At 54.6% G+C, this 20,948-nt stretch overlaps 1 protein-coding gene across 26 annotated transcripts in view; it reads right to left on the bottom strand.

The window, feature by feature from the left end:
* DYSF (dysferlin) overlaps positions 1 to 20,948 on the bottom strand; it is a 223,145-nt gene that overhangs the window by 116,847 nt on the left and 85,350 nt on the right. For 17 of the 26 annotated variants that reach the window (XM_027131963.1, XM_027131965.1, XM_027131977.1 and 14 more), the window contains 8 exons: positions 14,467 to 14,508; positions 12,686 to 12,801; positions 12,050 to 12,163; positions 10,478 to 10,655; positions 9,787 to 9,911; positions 7,754 to 7,860; positions 2,453 to 2,645; positions 265 to 420 (listed from right to left, as the gene is read on the bottom strand). In XM_027131963.1, coding sequence (XP_026987764.1) covers positions 265 to 420; positions 2,453 to 2,645; positions 7,754 to 7,860; positions 9,787 to 9,911; positions 10,478 to 10,655; positions 12,050 to 12,163; positions 12,686 to 12,801; positions 14,467 to 14,508 — 1,031 coding nt within the window. The remainder of the gene's footprint in view (positions 1 to 264; positions 421 to 2,452; positions 2,646 to 7,753; positions 7,861 to 9,786; positions 9,912 to 10,477; positions 10,656 to 12,049; positions 12,164 to 12,685; positions 12,802 to 14,466; positions 14,509 to 20,948) is intronic. The other 9 variants (XM_027131974.1, XM_027131983.1, XM_027131985.1 and 6 more) reach the window with 1 other exon arrangement.

Here is a 20,948-nt window from a genome sequence, read left to right as displayed (position 1 = left end):
AGCCTCGGGAGTCAGCCCCTCCTTCATTCCCAGCACCCCTGGTTCCAATTCTCACCTGCTCCCTTTCCAGACCAGGTGCATGGGGTCCAGGGACTTTGTGGGGAGAGGGGAGAAGGGAAGTCTTTTTACGCAAGCCCTCGGTCCCTTCCAAGAGCAGAGTCTAAAAACTCGGAGTCTGACAGAGAACAGGAGGGGAAACAGAAGGGGTGCGGACCACCCTGGGGGTGACAAAGTATGACCATGACTTAAGGAGAAACAACCCACTTTCAGAAACATCGTCTGCAGCTTTCCACAATTCTTGCCACAGTAGCTGGTGCCCCGTCGGGAGAAGAGAACCTCGTGGGTGGGCACCCGCTGGTACGCCACCCGCTTGTCACCCTGCAGCATCCAGATGACGATGTCAGGCAGGCTGTTCTGGGGCTGGAGAGAGGGTGGCAGTCAGGGTGGAGATGGTACCGCCCAGCCCACACCCTCAGCCCCCTCTCCCCAGGCCTCTCCTCCCAGCTCCCACCCCCAGCCACCCCCTTGACCTCCCAGGGCTGGCTGGGCACCCCTGTCTTCAGTAGCTCTGAGCCCCCAGGGATAGGGTGACAGGCTGCCCCCGGCTCACACGAGGAGCCCGCCAGGAATTCACTAAGCTGCGTTCACGTTTTCTAGGAAGAGACACTCCTGCCTGGAGCCCCAAGTTCTTAGATCCCCTCCACTGGGTGGGTAGATAGAGACTCCCGGTGGGGAGACATCGGAGGATCTGATTTGACCCTAGAGATGACATTGCACTTAAGGTGCCACCCCCTTCCTCACCCCTGAGAGCAGAAGCGAATCCACAGAAGGGGTGCGCCTTCCCAGAGGACACACGATCCCTCCTCCCTCTAACAGCGGGGACCCTGGGGGTCTGGCCCTTTTCTGGGCCTGCTGACACTGGGCTCTGAAAATGGGGACTAGCCCAGACTGCAGGGCCCTTGAGCCCCTCTGAGCCTCTAGGCGTGAGAACTGCTCCCAGCTGCCACACTCCGGAGAGGCGGCCAGTTGGCTAAGTCCATCTTCTCCCAAGGCTGCTAAGCGGTGTGGTCAGTGGGGCAGGGCTGGGTCTCGAAGCCAGGCTCCTGCTGAGAGCTGATGGCTGGCACACTCCCTCAACACCTCCTAGGCTGTGTCCCTTCATTCCTACAGCAAGCCCAGAGGCAGGCACAGGTGAGGAAATTCAGGCTCAAAGAAGTTAGGAACTAGGGTTTTCTGATTCCAAATGTGTGTTTCGAACCACGATACCAAGGGTTCTCAAAGTGTGGTCCCCAGGGCAGCCGCAGCACCACCTGGAAACTCGCTGGAAATGCAGATTCTCAGGCCCCGTCCCAGACATGCGGGATCGGGTAGGGCTTGTACCCAGTTTTAACAAGGCCTTCGGGGGATTCGGATGCACACTCAAATTTGAGAAAGGCTCTCTCCGGTCTCCCTCACAGTCCGTAGCACCCGTTTCACCTTAACCCCTCGCAGCCATGACACAATCTGCGTGAGAGTTCCAGGGTCTGGGCCAAGACACGGAAGGCAGCCTGTGACCCTCCCAAAGGGTCGGTCCACAGCCACTGCCAGGGGTCGTCCTGGGGCTGAGCAACACAGTGGCCCCCAGGTACCGGCCACACATCCAAGGCCCCGCTTGGGGACGAGCCAAAGCTGCCTCTCAGGGACTAACATTGCAGGCTCCTCCCCGCGTGAGCACCCCTTCCACCTCCTGGACTCCCTTCTCCCCTTCAACAAGTCACTCCTCCAGAAACCGCTCGCAGGCCCTGCCTTTCTCTGCACACTCCTTCTGGGGAGATCCTTCCTCACCACCCCTCTCCCCGGGGGTCCCAGGTGGCTCTGGCCAGGGTGGGTGGCAGCTGTGTCCACCTGTGACATATGAGCAGACCTTCCTCCTCATTCTGGACAAGTCTGTGGCCTGCCTGCTTCCCTGCCCAGCGGGATGGGGCAGAGGGGTCAGGGTATAGACGCAGAGTTACTGCAGGTGCAGCCTCCTCAGGCCTGGGGCTCAGGGATATCCAGGAGGGCAGGAAACGCAGGGTCCCATGAGAGGCAGGTTTGAGGCCAGGGGTAGACAGGTTGGTGGGCAGAAGGAGTTGGGCCCCTGGGGGAGCAGCCCCTGGCGCTGAACCTAGAGCCGGGAGCCCCGGTTCTGCTCCCAGCTCTGTCTCTGACGTACTTTGGCAGCATTTATTAAGCACATTTATCGAGCACCTACTAAATGCCAGGCTCTGCTGGGCCCTACAACACCCAGTATCCCCTTGCATCCTCTGTCCTCCTTCTGTGAATGGGGACACGGAGGTTCAGAGAGGTTAAGTCACCTGCCCAAGGTTACCCAGCAATGGAGCCAGTGTGGATCACGGTCCAGACATTCCCCACATCCCTCCCAGTTCTGACACTCCAGGCAGGAAGGAAGGCACCTCTCAGGGGCAGCTACCTCATCTGCCAGGGCACGGAGACGCAGGAGCCAGTCCTCAGCCTGCTCCAGGGCGGTGGGGAGTTCACTGTGGCCGAGCTTCAGGGCCTGGGCCGCCTCAGTGATCTGGCTCAGGTGACGGGTGCGCAGGCGGTACAGGTAGTGGTCCAGGTGGGTGGCGGAGGGCGTCTCTTGGACATTACCCAGGGGTTGGCTGTGACGGACAGACAGACGGGATGTACCCGACGAGCAGGAGCCCGGCACTTGCCCAGGCCCAGGTGCAGGCAAGCACGTACACACGTGTGCACAGGCCCCCCGCAACGGGTCTCACACCCTCAGCCTGCCTGCTGGCTGCGGCGTGTGCCCTGGGTGCCTCCTCCAGCCATCTCTTCCAGGAAGCCTGCTGCAGCCACACTGGCCAGTGTGCCCCCCACTCTGAAGCGCCCCAGCCCTTTATTCTGGGGCTGCCTGTCTGGAACCTATCCTCAAGCCTCCAGTCGTGAGTCCCCTCTGCCCACCTGAGTGCACATCCCCAGAGGCCCAGTGGGTCCCTCCCTCCCCCCGCGCCCTCCTAGAGCAGAGGCGCAAGCACTAAGTTGCCTTTGGCTGAAGCGAATCCATTCTGTTGTACGCACACGTTCTTCAAGAAGGAAATTTATGGACCCCTGACAAGCCACTGCAGACGCTGTGGGGAGGCCGGCAGCCAGCAGTACAGATGTGTCGACCCAGGGCGGCCGCACAACACCCCTCCCAGAACCCTCTGCTTTGGGAAGCCTCTGGAGAGGAGCTGGGGGTACACGCAGTCCCAGAAACACAGCCTTAAGCCTCCAGTCGGGGGGCTGGGTTTAAGCTCAACCCCATTTAGAGACGAAGAGCTCTGACCACCCCCATCCAAAGGATGGGCTCTCTTTCCGGGCTCCCTAAAAGCCCTTTATGTGGCTGCCCCTGGCCGTCCGAAGCCCCAGGGTCAGTGAGTGCACACGCAAGGGTCACACAGGATGGAGTGGGGTGGGAGGGGGCGTCTGTGCTCCTCCTCGCCAGGCAGGACCCTCTAGATCATCCCTGCTGGAGGGTAGGGGGGCTGCCCCCCCCCCACCCCCCCCCCGCTAAGCCCCTGACTCCCAAACAGGACATCAGTCAGGCCCGCTCGCTCGCCACATCTGCTGCCCCACCTCACGCTCCCCGCCCCACAGTGTCTCGGCTCCCGGCTCCCGGCTGATTTATTTTTCTGCCAATTTCCCCGAGCTATGCAGAACCAATTACCGCCGAGTGCAGCGGCACCGCCGCCGCCAGATACACCACTCTGGCAGGCCCTCGGCGCTCTACATTTTTCCTGTTATTTTTTTTAATTGAATTTTTAGGGTGGGGGGAGCAGTACGCAAACTCCATCTCGGGAAACTTAAGCCCTGAGGCCTGTCTCAGGTCACGTACTGCACACCCCGTAGTAATATAATATTTACTGCCCCGAGGGTGCCTCGGATGGGGCTGCCCCAGGCCAGGAGAGGGGCGGCCTCCATCCCCAGCCCACTCGAACGCGGCGGAGGGGCATGTTCGGTGGGTGAAGGGGGGCCTGGGCCAGAGTCCTGGGCTGGGCCTGCAGGGAAGGAGGCGTGAGTGGGCCTGAGGGTGGGGGCAGGCGGGTCTGGAGTGGGATATGGGGAGGCAAGCCAACCAGGGTGATTTATGCTCCCGGCCTGGGTCGGGAGCCGAGAGGGACTGCCGGGCAGACCACCAGAGGGAGATGTTCACGGAGGCTATCAGCCCGGCCGAGACTCCCCAAGAAACAGCCGGGACCTGTAACTGCCACAAACAAGATGTCTCAGCCCTTCCTCACCCCCAAAAAGCCCAAAACAGGGTACAGAAAGAAAGGGAGACCTGGAAGAGGAGGCTGGATGACACTGCCCCAACCCCAAGCAGGGGCAGTCGCCCTGCCAACGCTGGCTGACTTGGAAATGACAGGCGGGCCCAAGGCAGGGCTCAGCATAGGCTGGGAGCAGAGCTGGGCTGCTCACAAGGTTGCCGCCTGCCCCTGAGGTGAGTGGGTGCCTTTCACAGGGACAGCGGCCTGGGAGCGGACAGTGTCCTGCCTGAAAGATAAACTGGCCGCTGGCTCATTCATCTCACTCCCCACGAGCAACAGCTCTGCTGGTCCTGGCTGGAGGCTGGGTCCAGGGATGAGACCCAGCCCTGCCCTCAGGGGGCCCCTGGAACAGACAAGCAAGCAAGCTAGATCCCCCTGAGAATCCTCAGGGTCTGGAGCCCCTCCTGGAGGAAGTGGCCTCAGGTTGCACTGGCAGGGCCAGCAGGAGCTAGTGAGGCCAGGAAGAGCGGGAAGGGCGTTCTGGCCAGAGGAGCGGTATGTGCACAAGACAAAGGCTCGGAGGCAGGTGGGCGTTGGTGGGAGGGAGGTGGGGTTGCGGGGTGAGCACAGAGCCTCCGAAGGGCTAGAGGGTAAGATTGCTGAGGTCTAGAAGGCAGGCAGGGGGGACAGAGAGGCCCACCCATCAGAGGAGAGCTGCAGCTTTTCCCAAAGGCAACAGGGGCTGCCGCGGGGCTGAAGTCGAAGCGGACCGCACCGTTAGGAAGATCACAGAGAACGAATTGGATGTGCTGGTGGACACCCAGGTGGAGGTGTGCAGCTGGTAGCTGGGTCCATGAGTTGAGACATGAGAGGAGAAGGCTGATCCGGAAGAAAAGAGTGGGCGCCACTGGCCATGGGGAGAGGGGCTGCCAGGGAGAGGAGGCAGGGAGGGGTCTGACCAAATGAAGGACACTGATGTTGGATGTTGGGCAGGGGCTGGCTGGAGGAATGGGCGAGCAGCCAGGTCATCTGTGGCAAGCTGGCTCATGTCCCCCATGCCCAGCTGCCCTGCTATCAGCTGTGACGCTCAGCACAGAGCGGGCCAGGGGCCGGGGTGGAAGCTCTCTTGCTGCGGCCCCAGGGCTATTAGTGGCCTCAGGTGGTGCCAAAGGAACTGGTCCTGAGGCCCAGCGTTCTCCCCAGAAAGCCATGCGTGCACTCCTGAGGGGATGGGACCCTCCTCACAAGCCCTTGACCTGCGACCCGGGCTCCCCAGGAGGGCCCTGGCCACCATCTACCCCCAGGAGAATGATTCAAGGGGACCAGGCTTTGGCATAAGCATTCTTAGCCAAGCCCGCCAAGAACAGAGCCCTGAGAGAGCGGAGTGACATCCCAGGACCTGGGACCCACCCATCTCAGACGTTTCAGGCACCTCAGACCTGCCAAGGCCCATACCACACATGAGTCACAAGGAGAACGCAGTGAACCGAGAGCCGGGGCCCACCCTCTGCGTCCGAGGCTGTCAGGCCGGGCAGTGGGGCACAGCCAGTCATTCGGCAGCCCCCTCTGCTGACCGCACCCCCGTGTGCCCCTCTAGCCTCGCTCTGACCTCTGACCTCCAGACCACAGATGCCCACAGGCACCTGCCACTCAACACGGCCAGCCCCGAATTCCTCATCCTCCCCCAAACCCACGGACTCCCTCCAGAAGCGGCTCTGCTCTCTACCCACCTGCTCTGGCCAGAGCCAGGGAATCATTCTGGACCTTCTTTGGGCCCTCACACTCAATCCACCATCAAAGCCTGTCCAGTACAGAGCAGCACAGCGAGGGGGCTCAGCCCCTCACTAGAGACATGAATCTGGGCAATTCACCTCCCCATGCCTCAGTTTCCTCATCTGTAAAATGTGGATCACTCTGCTTCCTACCTCATGAGATTTTTATGATTAGCTGATACATGTGAAATTCTCAGAACAGCACTTGGCACAGCAAGTGTTCCTTATGAGGCTGTTACCACCATGATGCCTCCTGAAGAGTCCACGCTGCCCTCTGCTTCTCTCACCCCATGTCCCCATGTCGCTGACCTCTGCTTCTTTCACCCCACGTCCCCGTGTCCCTGCCCTGGGTGAAGCCTTCGTCCAGTTGCCCCTCATCACCACCCCCAGCCCACCTCTTACGCTGCAGCAGGAGTGAGCGTCTGAATCCCGGGGATCCCTGTGCCCCAACAGCCCCCAGGGCTGAACTTGCCTTAGCAAACCCTGGAGGTCTGTCGCCTCTGGACTGCAGTTTCCCTTGCAACCCCAGGAGGCAGCAGGCATTTGGGGCTTCTGCGCCTGTGCCCGGCAGTCGGCTCTCCAAAGGCTGACTCCTTTCCCTCCGGAGTTCACATAGGGCATCCCCTCCTCCAGGAAGCGTCTCTGATTTTGATTTGCGTAAGATACACCTGCTCTGAGCTACTAGGGCACATGCCTCAAGCCCCCAACACACTTTCTTTCATTTGCTCACTTCTGCCTCCTCACCCCCAGGAGGGCTTGAGGCAGGGTCATTTCTGATAAAGGTGCACTTCCCAACTGGGGTACAAAGGACCAGAGCGGCACTGTGGCAGGCAGCCAGGGTCACGGATTCCTGATTTGCAACATGAAGGCATTTCTCATGCATTCCCCACAGGGGCTGGGATGATAAGATTTAGAGCGGGCATAGAATACATTTGCATATATTTACGCTTAATCCCATAGAAAGTAGAAAGAGGGCTGTTTATTATTAAGTCCATTTAATAGCTGGGAAAACTGAGGTCCAGAGAAGTGAAGTTGCCCAGAGCCACAAAGGTGGTTAATGGGATGAGACTCTAAATCTCCTCACGTTTCTTCTTCTCAATAATAATTACAGCTGCCGTTTATTAACTGCTTCCTAAGGACCAGGCATTTTGCTTGTGTGATATTAGAAAGCAGTTATTCTTAATGTCAGGTTGAAGATGAGGAAAGCAAGGTTCAGAGCAGGTGAGTGGTGAGCTCCAAGTCACCCAGCTGTGGAGGAGACGCTCCCCCTTCTGCCAGGGCCCCGGGACCCGGAGCCCCCCCATTCTCCTTCACCCCCCGGCGCCCCCTTTTCCTGAAGGGGACCATCAGCCGTGTTAATACAAGGCTAAACAGAAACTGTGGCCCCCAACATGGCCTTGGGGGAAGGAGGGGTGCCGTCCCTCCCACCAGCCAGCTCCTCCTGGAGATTCCATCAGAGAAATAAGAGGTCGGGGATCAGAGACACAATGCTCCCCATTCAGGTGCTCCTGGCCGCCCCGGCGGGCCCACAGCTGCCGCCGCTGCCGGGAGATTTATGACCTGCTCTAAATGTCACCTTTTCAACTCCCCGCGCTGGCTCCACCACCTTTGGACTCAGCATGGGCTGGACTGCTGGCCAAGCGTGGCTGGGGAGACGTGCAGTCGCTCACCACCACACACGAACACTCCCGGGGAAAGGGCCCGGCCGAGCCAGGCAGGGAGGGCGCGTGGGTGCCAGGCACCCCGTACCTGCAGCCCGCGATGAGCTCATCCATCAGCTGAGCCACCAGGGAGTCCACGTCCTCGGCAGAGTGCTGAGCCTTCAGGGCCACGTGGACCTGCTCCAGGCCGGCTTCCTGTGGAACGGGCAGGCAGGGGTTGGGAGGGTCACCGTGGGACGGACCCTTAACCCCAGGCACTGTCACCACAGCCCGGTCCCACCAAAAAGAGAGAATGGTTAGAGCCAAGAGGCAGAGCCCAGACCCCACACACCAGCATCTGTCTTGGCTCAAGAAGCTTCCAGGCTTCCCCACACCAAACAGATCCAAATTCCCAAGCCTGGGACGCCCACCCCACGGGCTCTCCACGGGTCCCCGTCAAGCCAGGTCTAAGGTCTCACAGGTAAGTGACCTTGGAGCCATCTCCACTTCCCCCGCTGGCACCCTCTTTCCTTTCCAAGTCCTGCCACCCAAGCAGGCTTGGGTCCCTCATCCTTCCTTCAGGAGCGCTCAGACAACCTGCAGTAACGGGGCTGCCCTCTCCAAACTCCTGTGGCCAGGTTGTGCCCCAGTGGCGCCTGGTCTCCTCCATGGAGCTCTCCTCCCTGGGCCTCAGGCCTGAGCTGGGAGGTGGAGATCTCTCACGGGACACCCCTCAGGCCAAGGACTTGCCCCTCAGTCCCCCACCCCCTTCCCCACCTCAACCTTCCTGAGCGCGTGCCGTGTGCTCCACCCTGGGACTACCATGCTGGGCACAGACAGGCCCTGGAAGGATCAGCGAACCCCTGCCCGCAGGGAATGGCTTGGAGAGAACAGCTGGCCCAGAAGATGCTGGACTTGCACAGCATCGACTCTGAGTTATCCGAAACCGGGTATGGGCTGGCCCCCTCCCTGCCACAGAGCTCTGGGTCTCAGGGAAAGTGTGGTTCACCACGGCCCCTGACTGGGGCCTGCATCCCCTCCCAGCCACTCTAAAATCCCCACCCCCGCTTCCCTTTCCACTTTCCCTCCTCCACCTGCCCAAGCCTCTCCAACCCCCTTCCCTCCACCCTGCTGCCCCTCGCAGGCCCCAGCAGCATGGCCACGCCTGCCTCCCCATGTCCCCACGGGCCACACACCTCGCGGGTGAGCCTCCACCCCAGGCACACACAGAAGGGGCTGGGAACCACCACCAGGATCATCTCACCCTGGCCTCTACACCTCTGGCCCCTCTGATTCTCCTCCGCTCCCTGGCCAAGCAGCAGGCCTGCAACTCCCAGCCTCCACAATTCACCCCTGGCCACATCCAAGACAGGACTCATCCCCTGACCTCGTAGACCCTGTTCTTCTCCCAGCTTCCCAATTCCCCAGTCACCGGAGTCCCTCCTCACAGCCCCCAATTCAACAGACCACCAAGTCCTGGCAGCTCAAGTCCTTCAGTTTTTTCCCTGAGGTCAGCTCCTTCCCAGAGCCAAATCATGCTCCCCTGGACCCCGCAAGGACATCCTAACGAGCTCCCAACTCCCCTCACTGGACGCGGCCCCCCGCTGCCACGCGATGCCTTCCTGATGCTCCTTGGTCCCTCTCCCCTCCGAGCCACCCTCCCTAGGGACTCCTGGAGCAGAATGTGAGTTTGAGTCTCTGCAGGAGAGGGGTGGGTGAACCTACACTCTGCTTTACTAAGCTGACTCTAGGCTGACCCGTGAAGACAGGGGCAGCATCCCGTTCACGTCTACCCTCTAGCTAGAAGTTCCCAGCACAATGCTTGCTGTGGCAAGAGTCAAAGGCACCTGATGAACGAATGAAGGAAGGAGTGAATGGGTGGTGGCTCTGTCCTCTGCTCAGTTTCCCTCAGCTTTTTCTCTGTGCTATCTCCTACCTCAGACTGGGGGCCCCCCCAGGGCTGTGCTCCCTCCCTCTCTATTCCCAGTGGGCAGGACAGGATCACAAGCCTGGCCTGGTCAGGTTTCAGGGGACCCCAGGCACCATGAGGTCTGCAGGTTTCGCACCCACGGAAGCAGGTCTGAAGACACCCACCAGGGGTGCATGCACAGGTCATTGTGGGTGGGGCCAGCTTCCACTCACCAGCTGGTCAGCGATCCTAAGCAGCTGGTTCTGAGCCTCGACTCTGTGGCTGATGTCCTCCCAGTAGGACGAGAGCACCACCACGGGCTTCACGTTGCCCCAGGGTAAGTAGTAGTAGTGGCATCCTGGAAGGACCCAAGGGCCTGCTGCTGAGCCAGGAGTGGAGCAGTGCGGGGGCCGAGGGGAGGATGGACGCGAGCACCTGCTCCCCCACTAAGAGCTCCCGTGGATAGCCGTGGCTCGGCCAGTATCCCCCAGTGCCCAGACAAGGTGCCAGAGTTCCCTTCCCGTGTGGAGCAGGCAGCTGCCGCCCTCATTAGGACTCCTTAACACATCAAAACCGAGGGGCTGTTAGAAGGGCCCTGGGAATCCCACACTCTCCGAAATCTCTATGCCAAGCCCGCAGCCACCCTGTGATAACTGATCGCCACAAGTCAGGATCAATGCCGACCACTGCTGGTTTCGAGAGCCCAATCTATGGGTCCCAGCAGGGACGCACCTGGAGATGAGCAGGGGAAGGCGGCACGGGGTGGGGGGGGTGAAGCAAACCAGGGGGTCCCCCAAACAGGTGTGCCCAGGGCCAGAGCCTTTGGGCGAGCCTCCAGCAGCTTTCCCCAGGGGGCAGGATTTAGGGCTCAGCCCACTGCTCAGTGGTCTGGGTCCCAGCCAGGCGCGTGGTCTCTGGCCTCACCATCAAAGACCGCCCGGCTGTACTGGGTGGTGGAGGCCAGTGGCAGGCAGGTCGTGTCGAACTTGTTCCCGTAGTTCCCGATGCTGACCTCAAACTGGACTGCGTCGTCAACGTCCTGCAGCATGGTGGCCGAGTAGAAGGCGGCAAAGAGCGAGTATTTGCGCCTCCGGAGGTATTTCTGGGGGCAGAGAGGGCAGCAGTGGGGTCAGGGGGAGGAGGGAAGAAGACACCAGCATGGGGAGGGGTCACGTGTCTCGCAGGCCCTGGCCATGCCTGGCACCCAATAAATCCTGGCTGGACGGATGGGTGGCAAGTGGTCCAGCTCTGCCCCACAGCCCAGATTTGGTTAGTAACTGAGCAAACACATTCCAGGCCTGTGTGTTTGGCCATGTTCCTCTAATAAGGTCCATGCCTCCAAGGTCATGCTGCTCCTTAATCCAAACAAACAGCAATGGCACCGCCACCCCGGGGAGCCTGGTCTCCCGCATCTGCTGTTCAGAGGGGGCCGAAGGCTCTAAGCCACCACGCCCGCACCCAGAGCACCCACCCTGCACCACTGAGGCTCTCCACCATGCCAGCCAGCTCTGCAGCAGCGCAGGCTGCCACGTGCGTGGGATGAATGAATACCATGGTCCCCTCTGGGCATCGGGCACGGGGCTGAGGACATGGCAGGCACTCAACCACACGCCCCAGCCTGAACCGAGATGACTTTACGTTCCCTTTTGTGGAAGGCAGAGAGAAGAGGGATTCTACGACTGGGTTTTTAGATGATGTGCACAGTGGTAACAGCTAACACTTACTGAGTGCTTACTGCATGCAGGTATGAATTACTCTAATTCTCACAACAATCTTATGAGGGGAATATAATCATTACCCCCACTTTACACACAGGGAAACTGATACAACAAATAGGTGGTCAAGTCAGAGCTCAAACCTGCACTGTCTGACTACAGAGTCTGAGAGTGTACACCACCATGAGGACGCCATACGGCTGTCTCCTGGACACAAGGCCCAGCTCGACCACGTGCTGCTCTGCTGCATTTGAGCCTCAGTCTCCTCATCTGTAAAATGGAGATACTCAGAGCAGCCACCTGGAGGTGCTGGGAGGACTCGATGACATCAAGAGTGTCACCAGCTAGGGAGGGTGGGAGGGAGAGAGACGCAAGAGGGAAGAGATATGGGAACATATGTGTATGTATAACTGATTCACTTTGTTATAAAGCAGAAACTAAAACACCATTGTAAAGCAATTATACTCCAATAAAGATGTAAAAAAAAAAAAGAGTGTCACCAGCATAGTGTGTGACACAGTCAGTGATTAAAGGGTTAGCTATTCTTACATTATTATTATTAATAAAATAGCCTCTCATTGTGCATTGAGCTCTAGACTTTAAAAACCTTCATTTATCTTCTTTGAGCCTCTGAACATTCCTTAGGGAGGCAGGGTAGGTGTTGGGTTACTCTGAGGCCCAGAGGTGTGAAGGCACATGAGTGTGGGTGGAACTGAGCCCTCCTCCGCCAGCCCCACTTGGCCACCGCCCTCTTGGCCCCTCCCAGGGCCACGCCCCTTACCTCCACCCGAAGGATGTCATCCGCAGGGAGATCTTCCACCTTCTGTTCGCTGTGCTCCACCAGCTTGGTCTCCAGGGAGAGCAGAAGCCGGCCTCGGTAGGCCACACCTTCCCCCTGAGAGGGAAGGCTGGGTCACCAGGAGCAGGGTCGATGGAGGGGAGGAGGGGAAGGAAAGGAGCCTGGTCTGGCCCTGGGGTCAGTCACCTCCCAGGCAACCAGGAGGGCCCTGAGCCACACCCCGTCACTCTGCAGGTGAGGAAACGGTGGCCCAGAGAGTTCATGGGACATGCCACCCTGATGGTCAACACCAGAGTCCAACCTAGCCAGGGAGACTGAAACCTGAGACAGATGGAGGCTGGGCCCCCAGAGGTCAGAAAAATTAGGGGGGCGAGGGGAGGGGGGTCAGGCTGGCCCTGAAGGAGAGGCAAAGGGAAGGGAGTGGGAGGGAAGGAGGGGCCAGGAGGGGGTCAGGGGGAAGAAGGGTTCTCTGAGGGGGTGGCTGTCAGACCCTGGGCCCACTCAAGTCCCGTCAGGCCCTTGGAGTCCAGGCCAACTGCAGATACTGCCCAGGCCAGGGGGGAAGACCCTGTATGCAGGCCTGGGGATCTGGGGGCTGTGGGTTCCTGTCTGACTCACCTTGCCCGTGTTGAGCTCTGCATAGGGGTCCGGGAAGCCAGTGAACTCCCTGGGGCTGCCGTAGAGGTTGACATAGCAGGGCCCAAAGGTGGGGAGGAAGCCCAGATGGTCATCCACTGGGAGACACAGGTGCGGATCAGAGGGGCCGCCCAGCCGAGATTTCTAGCACTCCACCCAGCCACCTTCGGGCCGGAGACCAGCCCTCAGTTCCTCGCACATGCATGGGATGCAGCCCCCGTAAATGTATAAAGGACAGTGACACCCATGAGAGCTGTCTCCCGTACGTCCCTTTAATCCTCACCACCATGCTGAGATGTGGAGATTTGCATTGATTTCATTAGTCTCATTTTACAGATGAGGAAACTGAAGCCAAGCGAGGCGCAGGAATACACGACTACACAGAGGCATGACCCAACATGGTCTAACCTCAAAGCGCATGCGCTCAGCCAGCGTGCAAAGCTGGGGCTCAGGGGCCTCCCCTGCCCTGCCTCTCTCAGGCCATACCCTGTCCTGCATGCCCTCCTCATCCTGCAGTTACCTCTGTGTCTCAGGCCATCTGGCCTGCGGGGAGGCACAAAGGAGGCCCAGGAGCCTGGTGACCAGAGACTCCATCTCTCAGGTGCCAGGGAGGGGGCCCAGCTGGATGCCGCTACCTCACACACAGGGCAGCCCCCAGGCACATGTCTCCTCCACCCTTGTGTCCTTATGAAGTTGAGACAGACCATCTAACAGCCTTGACTCATCCTGGCATCCCTCCCCTTCCCTACATTGTGCAAAGAACGATCTTTCAGTGGAGCGAGTTGGAGGAGAGTTTGAGAATGACACTAGCGATGAGGGAAGATCTTTTCTCCACATCATTTCCATCCTTTTTTGGAGGCTCTCTTTTGTTAATGTCATGACTTTCCAACTGACAGACAAGTTTCCCAGGACGGGACTTCACTGGCCAGATTCTGAGAATCTTGAAAAGCCAGGGTGCCCCTTCCAGAGGAAGGAAGAGGCCATTTCCAGAATGGCAAAGGTGGGAGGTGGGCCCAGGAGCAGGTACCATCTGGGATGCTACAATCCACAAGATCATGGGTGGGGCAAGGCAGGCACAAAATAGATGGCCTCAGCAAGGGAGTACTCGAGCCAGACCCAAGGACCGACTGCAAACTCTGAGCGCTCAGACCCTGGGCGTGAGCTCCGGGGCTTGAGCCCATCCCTGAGGCATAAGATATTACCAACTAGAAGACAGGAGCATGCCTCCCCCAGAGCCCTGCACCCAGCATCACTCGTCCTCCAGTCCCCAGCACACGCTGGGCTCTGGCATTTGGGACAGGGGTGGGAGGCCTGATGGAACTGTTGTGAGTATTACTAATTATCTGTACTAATCATCTCGATTATAATTTACCTTGTAAATTTCAACTTCAGGAGTTTTCAACTCACCCTGGGCTCCTCCTCCTGGGCCCCAAGAGGACTTACACTGCCCCTGCCTCATCATGCACTCCCCTGCCTGCTCTACCCCTTCCCTGCTGAAGAACTAAACTCTTTTGAGCTCCAGGGCCCAGCAGATTCTGGAAGGGGTTTAGAGAGTGGGAGGGAATTGCCTTTAAAGCATTCCAAGCAATTTACATATTCAACCACGTTTGAGAGGTAACAGCCAAAGGTAAACTGGGATTGTGGTGGAGAATCTCAATCCCACCTCAGGCAAATCAAAAAATTCCCGGCAAACAGCGCCCTTGCCCCTCCAGCAAAAACCACAAGGCCCACACCCTTGTCATCCTGGAGGTGAAAGCACGTACGGTCTGTGGCTGGAGGAGGCGTGACCACACCTGCAGACTCCTCTGAAGCGTAAAGAAATGGAAAAGGGGTTAGGATGGGCATGGCTGGGTGGAGGACGGATTAGGTGAATGGGGCATGTGGATGGACAGTTGGCAGACAGACAGATGGAAACGCAGCTCCTGGAAGGGGAGACAGATGTGGCCCGAGGCCCCAACCCCAGCCCAGCTGTGAATTTATCACACACTAAGTCAACAGCGCACCCCCCTCAGCCAGAGATAGCCCCAGTGCCCTAGTGAGCGCTCGGGTCTCTCCCCACCGGTGTCTGCCTACATGGCTGTGAGTTCTGTTTGCCAATTGGAAATTGGACCAGAAACTTGACTCAATACATTCCAGAAATAACACACGGACTTCCCTGGTGGTGCAGTTGTTAAGAATCAGCCTGCCAATGCAGGGGACACAGGTTCGATCCCTAATCCGGGAAGATCCCACGTGCTGCGGAGAAACTAGGCCCGTGCGCCACAACTGCTGAGCCTGCGCTCTAGAGCCCACGAGCCACAGCTACTGAGCCCACGTGCCACAACTGCTGAAGCCCACGTGACTAGAGCCTGTGCTTCCTCACAAGAGGAGCCACCGCAATGAAGCCCGTGCACTGCAACGAAGACCCAACACAGCCGAAAATAATTAATTAATTTTAAAAAAAGAAATAACACAATAAAGAAAATGTGCTTTTCCATATTATACCCAGATAAGTGAGGAAAACAAAGTACAGATGCAAAGAAAGGGTGGGGGAAACGTGAAAGGGCCAGAGCTAGGCAGTGAGGCACACCCAGCGGTCCCTGCCACAGGCAGGTTGACTGCCCTGAGTGGAAGCATTTCAAGGCACAAGATCTCCACCTAGTGGTTATTTTCAGTATTACCACTGAAGGCACCGTGTTGCATTTTCACAACAGCAGGCACTGGGATCTGGCTTTTGACACCTGCCGTTTCAAATGAACCACAGTGCCAGGCACCCTCCATTAGCTAAAGGTTCTACTCTTGGGTATACCCTAGATGCTGGTGAGGAGTGTCTAGAAATAAGAGAAGCAAGAAAGGAGATGCTCTGGCATACTTTCGGCCTCTTGGAATCCGTCCCTCGCTTATAGGCAGGTACAAGATGCCCCCAAAAGAGTAGGCAGCCCTCAGTCTCCTTCCATGGTCCTCTCCGATTCTGCCTCTTCCCACAGTCTGACCTTCCCTGTCTCCTCCTCCAACCATCTAAGTGTAGCCAAGTCTGGGGTCCTGATTGACCTGGGGTTGTGTTTGGTGAAACCCTAAATTATTTTCATTCATTGATCACCTTTACCTACTGGTCTCCTTCAAAAAACAATACCTATTGCTATTTTCCTATAGCTCCATGATCAGAGTTAAGGGCCAAGAGCTGAGTAAAACATTGTGAAGGAAGAATGAGGAGAGACACAGAAAGAAAGAGCGTGGGGAAGAGAAGAGGGAACGTGGAGCCTGGATACGAGGACAGAGCTGACCAAGTGAGCCCAGAGGGCAGCACGGAGGGCAGTGAGGTGAGGCTCTGGGGGAACTGAGGTCCTGGGACCCACCCACTCAGCTCTCCACAGCAGGCCTCAGCTAGGAATGCCAGCTGGCAGAAGTCAGAGCTGCAGAAACCATAATTCATGGCCATTTTCATATCCACAGGAATAGGTTTTCATCAGTGGGGGAGCGAGGCCTCTGGTTGCAGGGGAGTTTCGGCAACCACAGAGGACCGCCACGGGCACAGCTGCAGCCCCAGGAGAGCACGGCCAGGGCCCGCCGGAAGGAAACAGATTCCACTTTAAGCTCCTTCCAAATGATTACAAACAGGCCCGGTCAGTTATCTAGGGCTAATGAGGCCGAGGTCATAGTTCCGACCCCCACGTGCTTCTTGCAGAAGCAAACATGGCTTTCCACCCACAGACCAACTCTGGATCCTGGCTGCAAACTAGTGCCCAGCCCAGACACAGATGGCCCCTGTCCTACCAGCCATCTGAACAACACGTGCCTCTGGTGGCTGGGAGGACCGAGTTAGGGGGCTGCAGAGTAGACTTGTTCCCAGCCACGCCTTTTCACTAATTCCCTCACTCATTCATTCGTTTGTTCAGCAAACCTAACAGGCACAGTGTAAGGCATGCTGAGACACGGCCCTGCTGACAACTGAGGCCAATGGCTCCTAACCTGGGGGCAGGGTCCCAGGTCTTCAGGAGCTGAGGATCATCCTGGGTCCTTCCCCTGTGTCTGCAGACAGCTCATAAAGTCAAGGGCAGCGTCACCAGTGAAGCCAACCAAGACAAAGCCTCTATTTAATCCTCATCACTCTTCTGCCAAAACACAAGTGTTCTGGTGTGTTTTCCCTAAGCCCAAGGAATAGGGGCTGGGGAAGCCTCAAAACACAGATGAATGCTCCCAGTTCTGTGGCGTGAGCAGCCCAGCCCAGCTCCCTCACCTGGGGAAGCCAGAGGGCAGGCCCTCCCAGCCCGGGACCCCGCGTCTCCTGGAGAAGCTGAGGCCACTACCTGCGGCCAGCCCTGCTGCTGCCTCTGCCTCTCAGCCCATCTCCCACGCCCACGGCTTGGCTGCCTGACACCAGCCCGCGCCAGGCAGGAGGAGAAACCAAGAACTGCTGGGAAATCCTCATCATCTACGTTCCAAAGACAAAAAGAAACGAACTTTGGATTTCGTAGCTGTGGAAAAAACTGCCTGAGTGCTATTTATGTAGCACGATTTTCGTACGTACAAAGTTATAAAAGAATCTGTGTAGGTTTCATGGGTCTCATGTTCCTGTTACCTTTCGAAAGTACTGCAGCTTCTAAGAAAAGCACTCCTTATTAAAAAACCAATTTTTTACTAAATGTTTTGGAGCACAGGGTCCAAGGAATACTTAAGTGTGCCCAGGCAAACTTGTGGGCAGAGGTGCTTAAGAAGCTAGTGTTAGGTCCTGTCCTAGCTGGAAATAAAAACAAAACACGAAAACAAAAACTCCTGGTTGGATCAAATAAGCTGGTGAACTGTGAGGCCAGGGAATAGAGAAAGAACCCATTTTTACAGTTTGCTTTAGTTTGGGTTTTGAGAGCAGTGGGGAAATCGAGGGCCATGCATCACCCAGAAGTTCTAGAACACCCCAGTGTGGAGAAAAACACAAAGATCTGAAAGTTGGGGTGACATTCTGAGGTGGCCTCAGGACAAGTGGGAAAAGCTTGGCAGGGACAGAGGCAAGGGCTAACCTTCCAGGCCTAGAGAGAGCTTGGGAAGAACAGCTCCAGTTTGAGCAGTAAGTCTAACTCTTTTATTGCTACATAGACCAAGCTATTTAACTGCACATCTAAAACCGGTTAGCTGGTGGCAAGAAGATTCTCATTTAAGCCCAAAACAATCTGTGGGAGCCAGTGGTCCCTGAACCACGCGGGGTTGCCCATGGCCTGAGCGCCATCTAGTGGCCAAATAAACATCTTTCTCACGTTCCCGTTCAAATATTCATGATGACCCTGGAAAAGATCAAGGTCAACATCACCACCAGACGTGAAGACTGATGGGGGCACAGGGATCTAAACTCTCCCTCAGGTGGCTGACAGCTGGTGCAGCTATAGCCTCATGAAACGGCAGCTGTTGGAAAAGTCAGAAGGTCGCTTTGTGCTGTACCAGCGTCTGTCCTTGGACTCAGAGACAGGGATGGCACCAGCCAGGAAACTGGAGAAGAGGTTCCTTCCGTGCCAGGAGTTCTGATCCACGAGGAGCCTAGAATACCCTCTCTCCCACCCACTCCCATGATACACTGCCCCCACCTCCAATCCTTCTACCTCTACATCCAACTCTCGGAACAGCAATCACAGAAGAAGCACCGCATCCTGGGACCAGCAGTTCCCACAGTTGGAAGGGGGAGGGGCTGGGGCAGGAGAAGCCCACATAGCAATGACTTCTGGAAGGGAGTTTTTGTGTATTCCACCAATTACAAGTATCAACGATGAAATCAGAATGACAGCAGCTAGATGTTAAAGCTGAGTGAGGGCACCTGGGAGTTCATTGTGGAATTCTTTACTTTTATGTATGTTTGAATTATCTATAATTCAAAGGTTTTTTTTTTTTTTAATGTTTCAGAGAATCTAGAAGGGATTGGTCAACTTCAAGACTGCTAGGTAGAATCTTCCAGAAACTGGGCACGCTAACCTGTCCTCCAGATAAAGATCTGAGAAGATGGGTGGACAGAGACCCACACATCCTGTCTGTGGAAAGACACCAACACTGACCAGCTATTGTGAGAGTAAATAAAGGGGGAGGGGGACAACAGGGGGCCAACCAGTATAGGGAAACAGGGAGGAAATAGCATCTGTAAGATTCAAGAGAGTGTTCACCTGAAATTCTCAGGACACGATTTGGAATCCTCGGTAGAGTGCAAGAAGACATAGTTTTTGTGGAACAAAACAAAACTTGAGGGAGAGAACAAAGAGGAAAAGGAAAACATAAAAAAAAAGACAGAGGGAAAGGAAGGCATGACAAGAAACTAAAAATGCAATAGTCAATTTTAAACCACATGGGAAGCAGTAAAAAGCAGAATTGGTACAGTGGGAAGAAAAATCAGATTAGGGATGCAGAAAGCCAGTAGTAGCAATACTAAACAACAGACATTACTTTGGGGTTTATTATGTACCAGAATGTAACATTTATAATCTCACTGGATCCTTACAAAAACCTTACAAGGCTGGGACTTGTGGGAGGAGACTGGAGCAACTCTCTCAAGCTGCCTGGTTCCAGAGCTCCCCTCCTACCCCTCCCGTACCCTGCCTTCAGCTGCTCAGGTAAACAATGTAAGAGTAAGTGAAATCATCCCTCAACTCAGATTTAAGGATTCTCTATGTCTCAGACAAAATTCAAGGAAAAGAGTCCTGTACCTAGACAGATCAAAGGTATTTTTTAAACTGCAAGGAAAAAGAGACATTCCTACAAACAGCATCTAGTCAGAAAAAAAAGAAAAGATTACCTACAAAGAAATCAAATCATTCTCAGAAAACACACCAAAATAAATTCAAAATAGATTAAATATTTAAGTGTAAAAAATAGAGATAAATATAACCTTGGGGTTTGCTGAAGGCCAAAAGCATGACATATGGAGCAGAAACCATACTTCCATTATTTAAATAAGAAATATTGAAAATAAACACAAGAAGTTAACTAGAAAGTTAAAAAGGAAACAACAAAATACGTCTAAAGAGAGTTAAAGAGTAGAAAGATGAGAGAATAAAAAATTAGAAAATATTAGAATTAATATCTAAATCCAAAAGCAGATTCTTTGAAGTCCTATAAAGTAGGGAGAAAAAAAAAACTTCTAACTAGCCTAGTCAAGAAAAAGGAAAATTCAAACATATTTCATTAGAAGTAAGAAAGTAGAGAGAATTGTTTAAATTATAAAAGATTACTCCACACAACACTATAAGTAAAAAAATTAGAAGACCTCAGTGTAATGAATGTTTTTCTAGGAAAATGTAGATTATCAAAATTAACTATAGTAAAAGTAACAAACTAAAAATACCAATGATCACAGGAGAAACTGAAAAGATTTTAAAGAGCGAGTGCAACACCCACTCAAAAAGGGCACCCAGCCCATATGGTTTTATGGGTGAATTCTTTCAAACCCTCAAAAGACTATATTCTTATGATATATAAACTGTTCCAGATGTTAGAAAAGACTTTAAATCTTTCCAATTAATTTTACAGAGCCAGCATAGCCCAGATACCAAAACCTAAGAAGTAATAAGCAGACATACCAATTAAAGATAATAGAAAATCAAGAAATAGGCCCAAGAACACATTTAGGAATTTAGTATGGGATAAAAGTGGCAATTCAAAACGCAGGGAAAACATTATTCAATATATAGCATTGGTATCACCAAAGAACAATTTTGAAAAAAGTAATGTTAAACCCTTTCCTAATTCACTAAGGAAAAGATTAATATATTTAGCTATGTGAAATTTTTTAATTTCCATATGTTAAAAACTATGAAATGATTAAATAAGACTGACAAAAATTATTTACAACATATATGATGGGAGAAAATTAACCTCCACATACATACACAACTCTTAAAAAAACAATGAGAAAAAGACAAGCATACCATCAGAAATATAGAAAAAAGCATGAATAGGCAATTTACAACAGAATAAATTTAGAAGTATATAAATATATATAATTTGTAAATGTAAGATAATTATTAAAATATTTTAAAATTTACAATGGTCAACTTTACCAGATATCAATGAAATAAAATTAAGGCAACAATGAAATTCACCCAACAAACTGACAAAATTCTTTTTAAATACCATTATTTTGCATTTTCTTGATGAGGGTGCAGCAAAATAAGCTTGAGTGATTAGAGTGTAAAATAGTCCAGTCTTTTTGTAGGGCACTTTTGATATATACCAAAAGATTCAAAATGTTCAAATCTTTTAAAAATATTTATTTATTTTTTTATTTGGCTGGGCC

This window comes from Aethalodelphis obliquidens, unplaced genomic scaffold (assembly GCF_003676395.1).
Source record: "Aethalodelphis obliquidens isolate GAN/ISIS:26980383/991018 unplaced genomic scaffold, ASM367639v1 scaffold40, whole genome shotgun sequence".
NCBI classification, from domain to species: Eukaryota; Metazoa; Chordata; class Mammalia; order Artiodactyla; family Delphinidae; genus Aethalodelphis; species Aethalodelphis obliquidens.
This window is presented reverse-complemented; position numbering and strand designations above follow the sequence as displayed.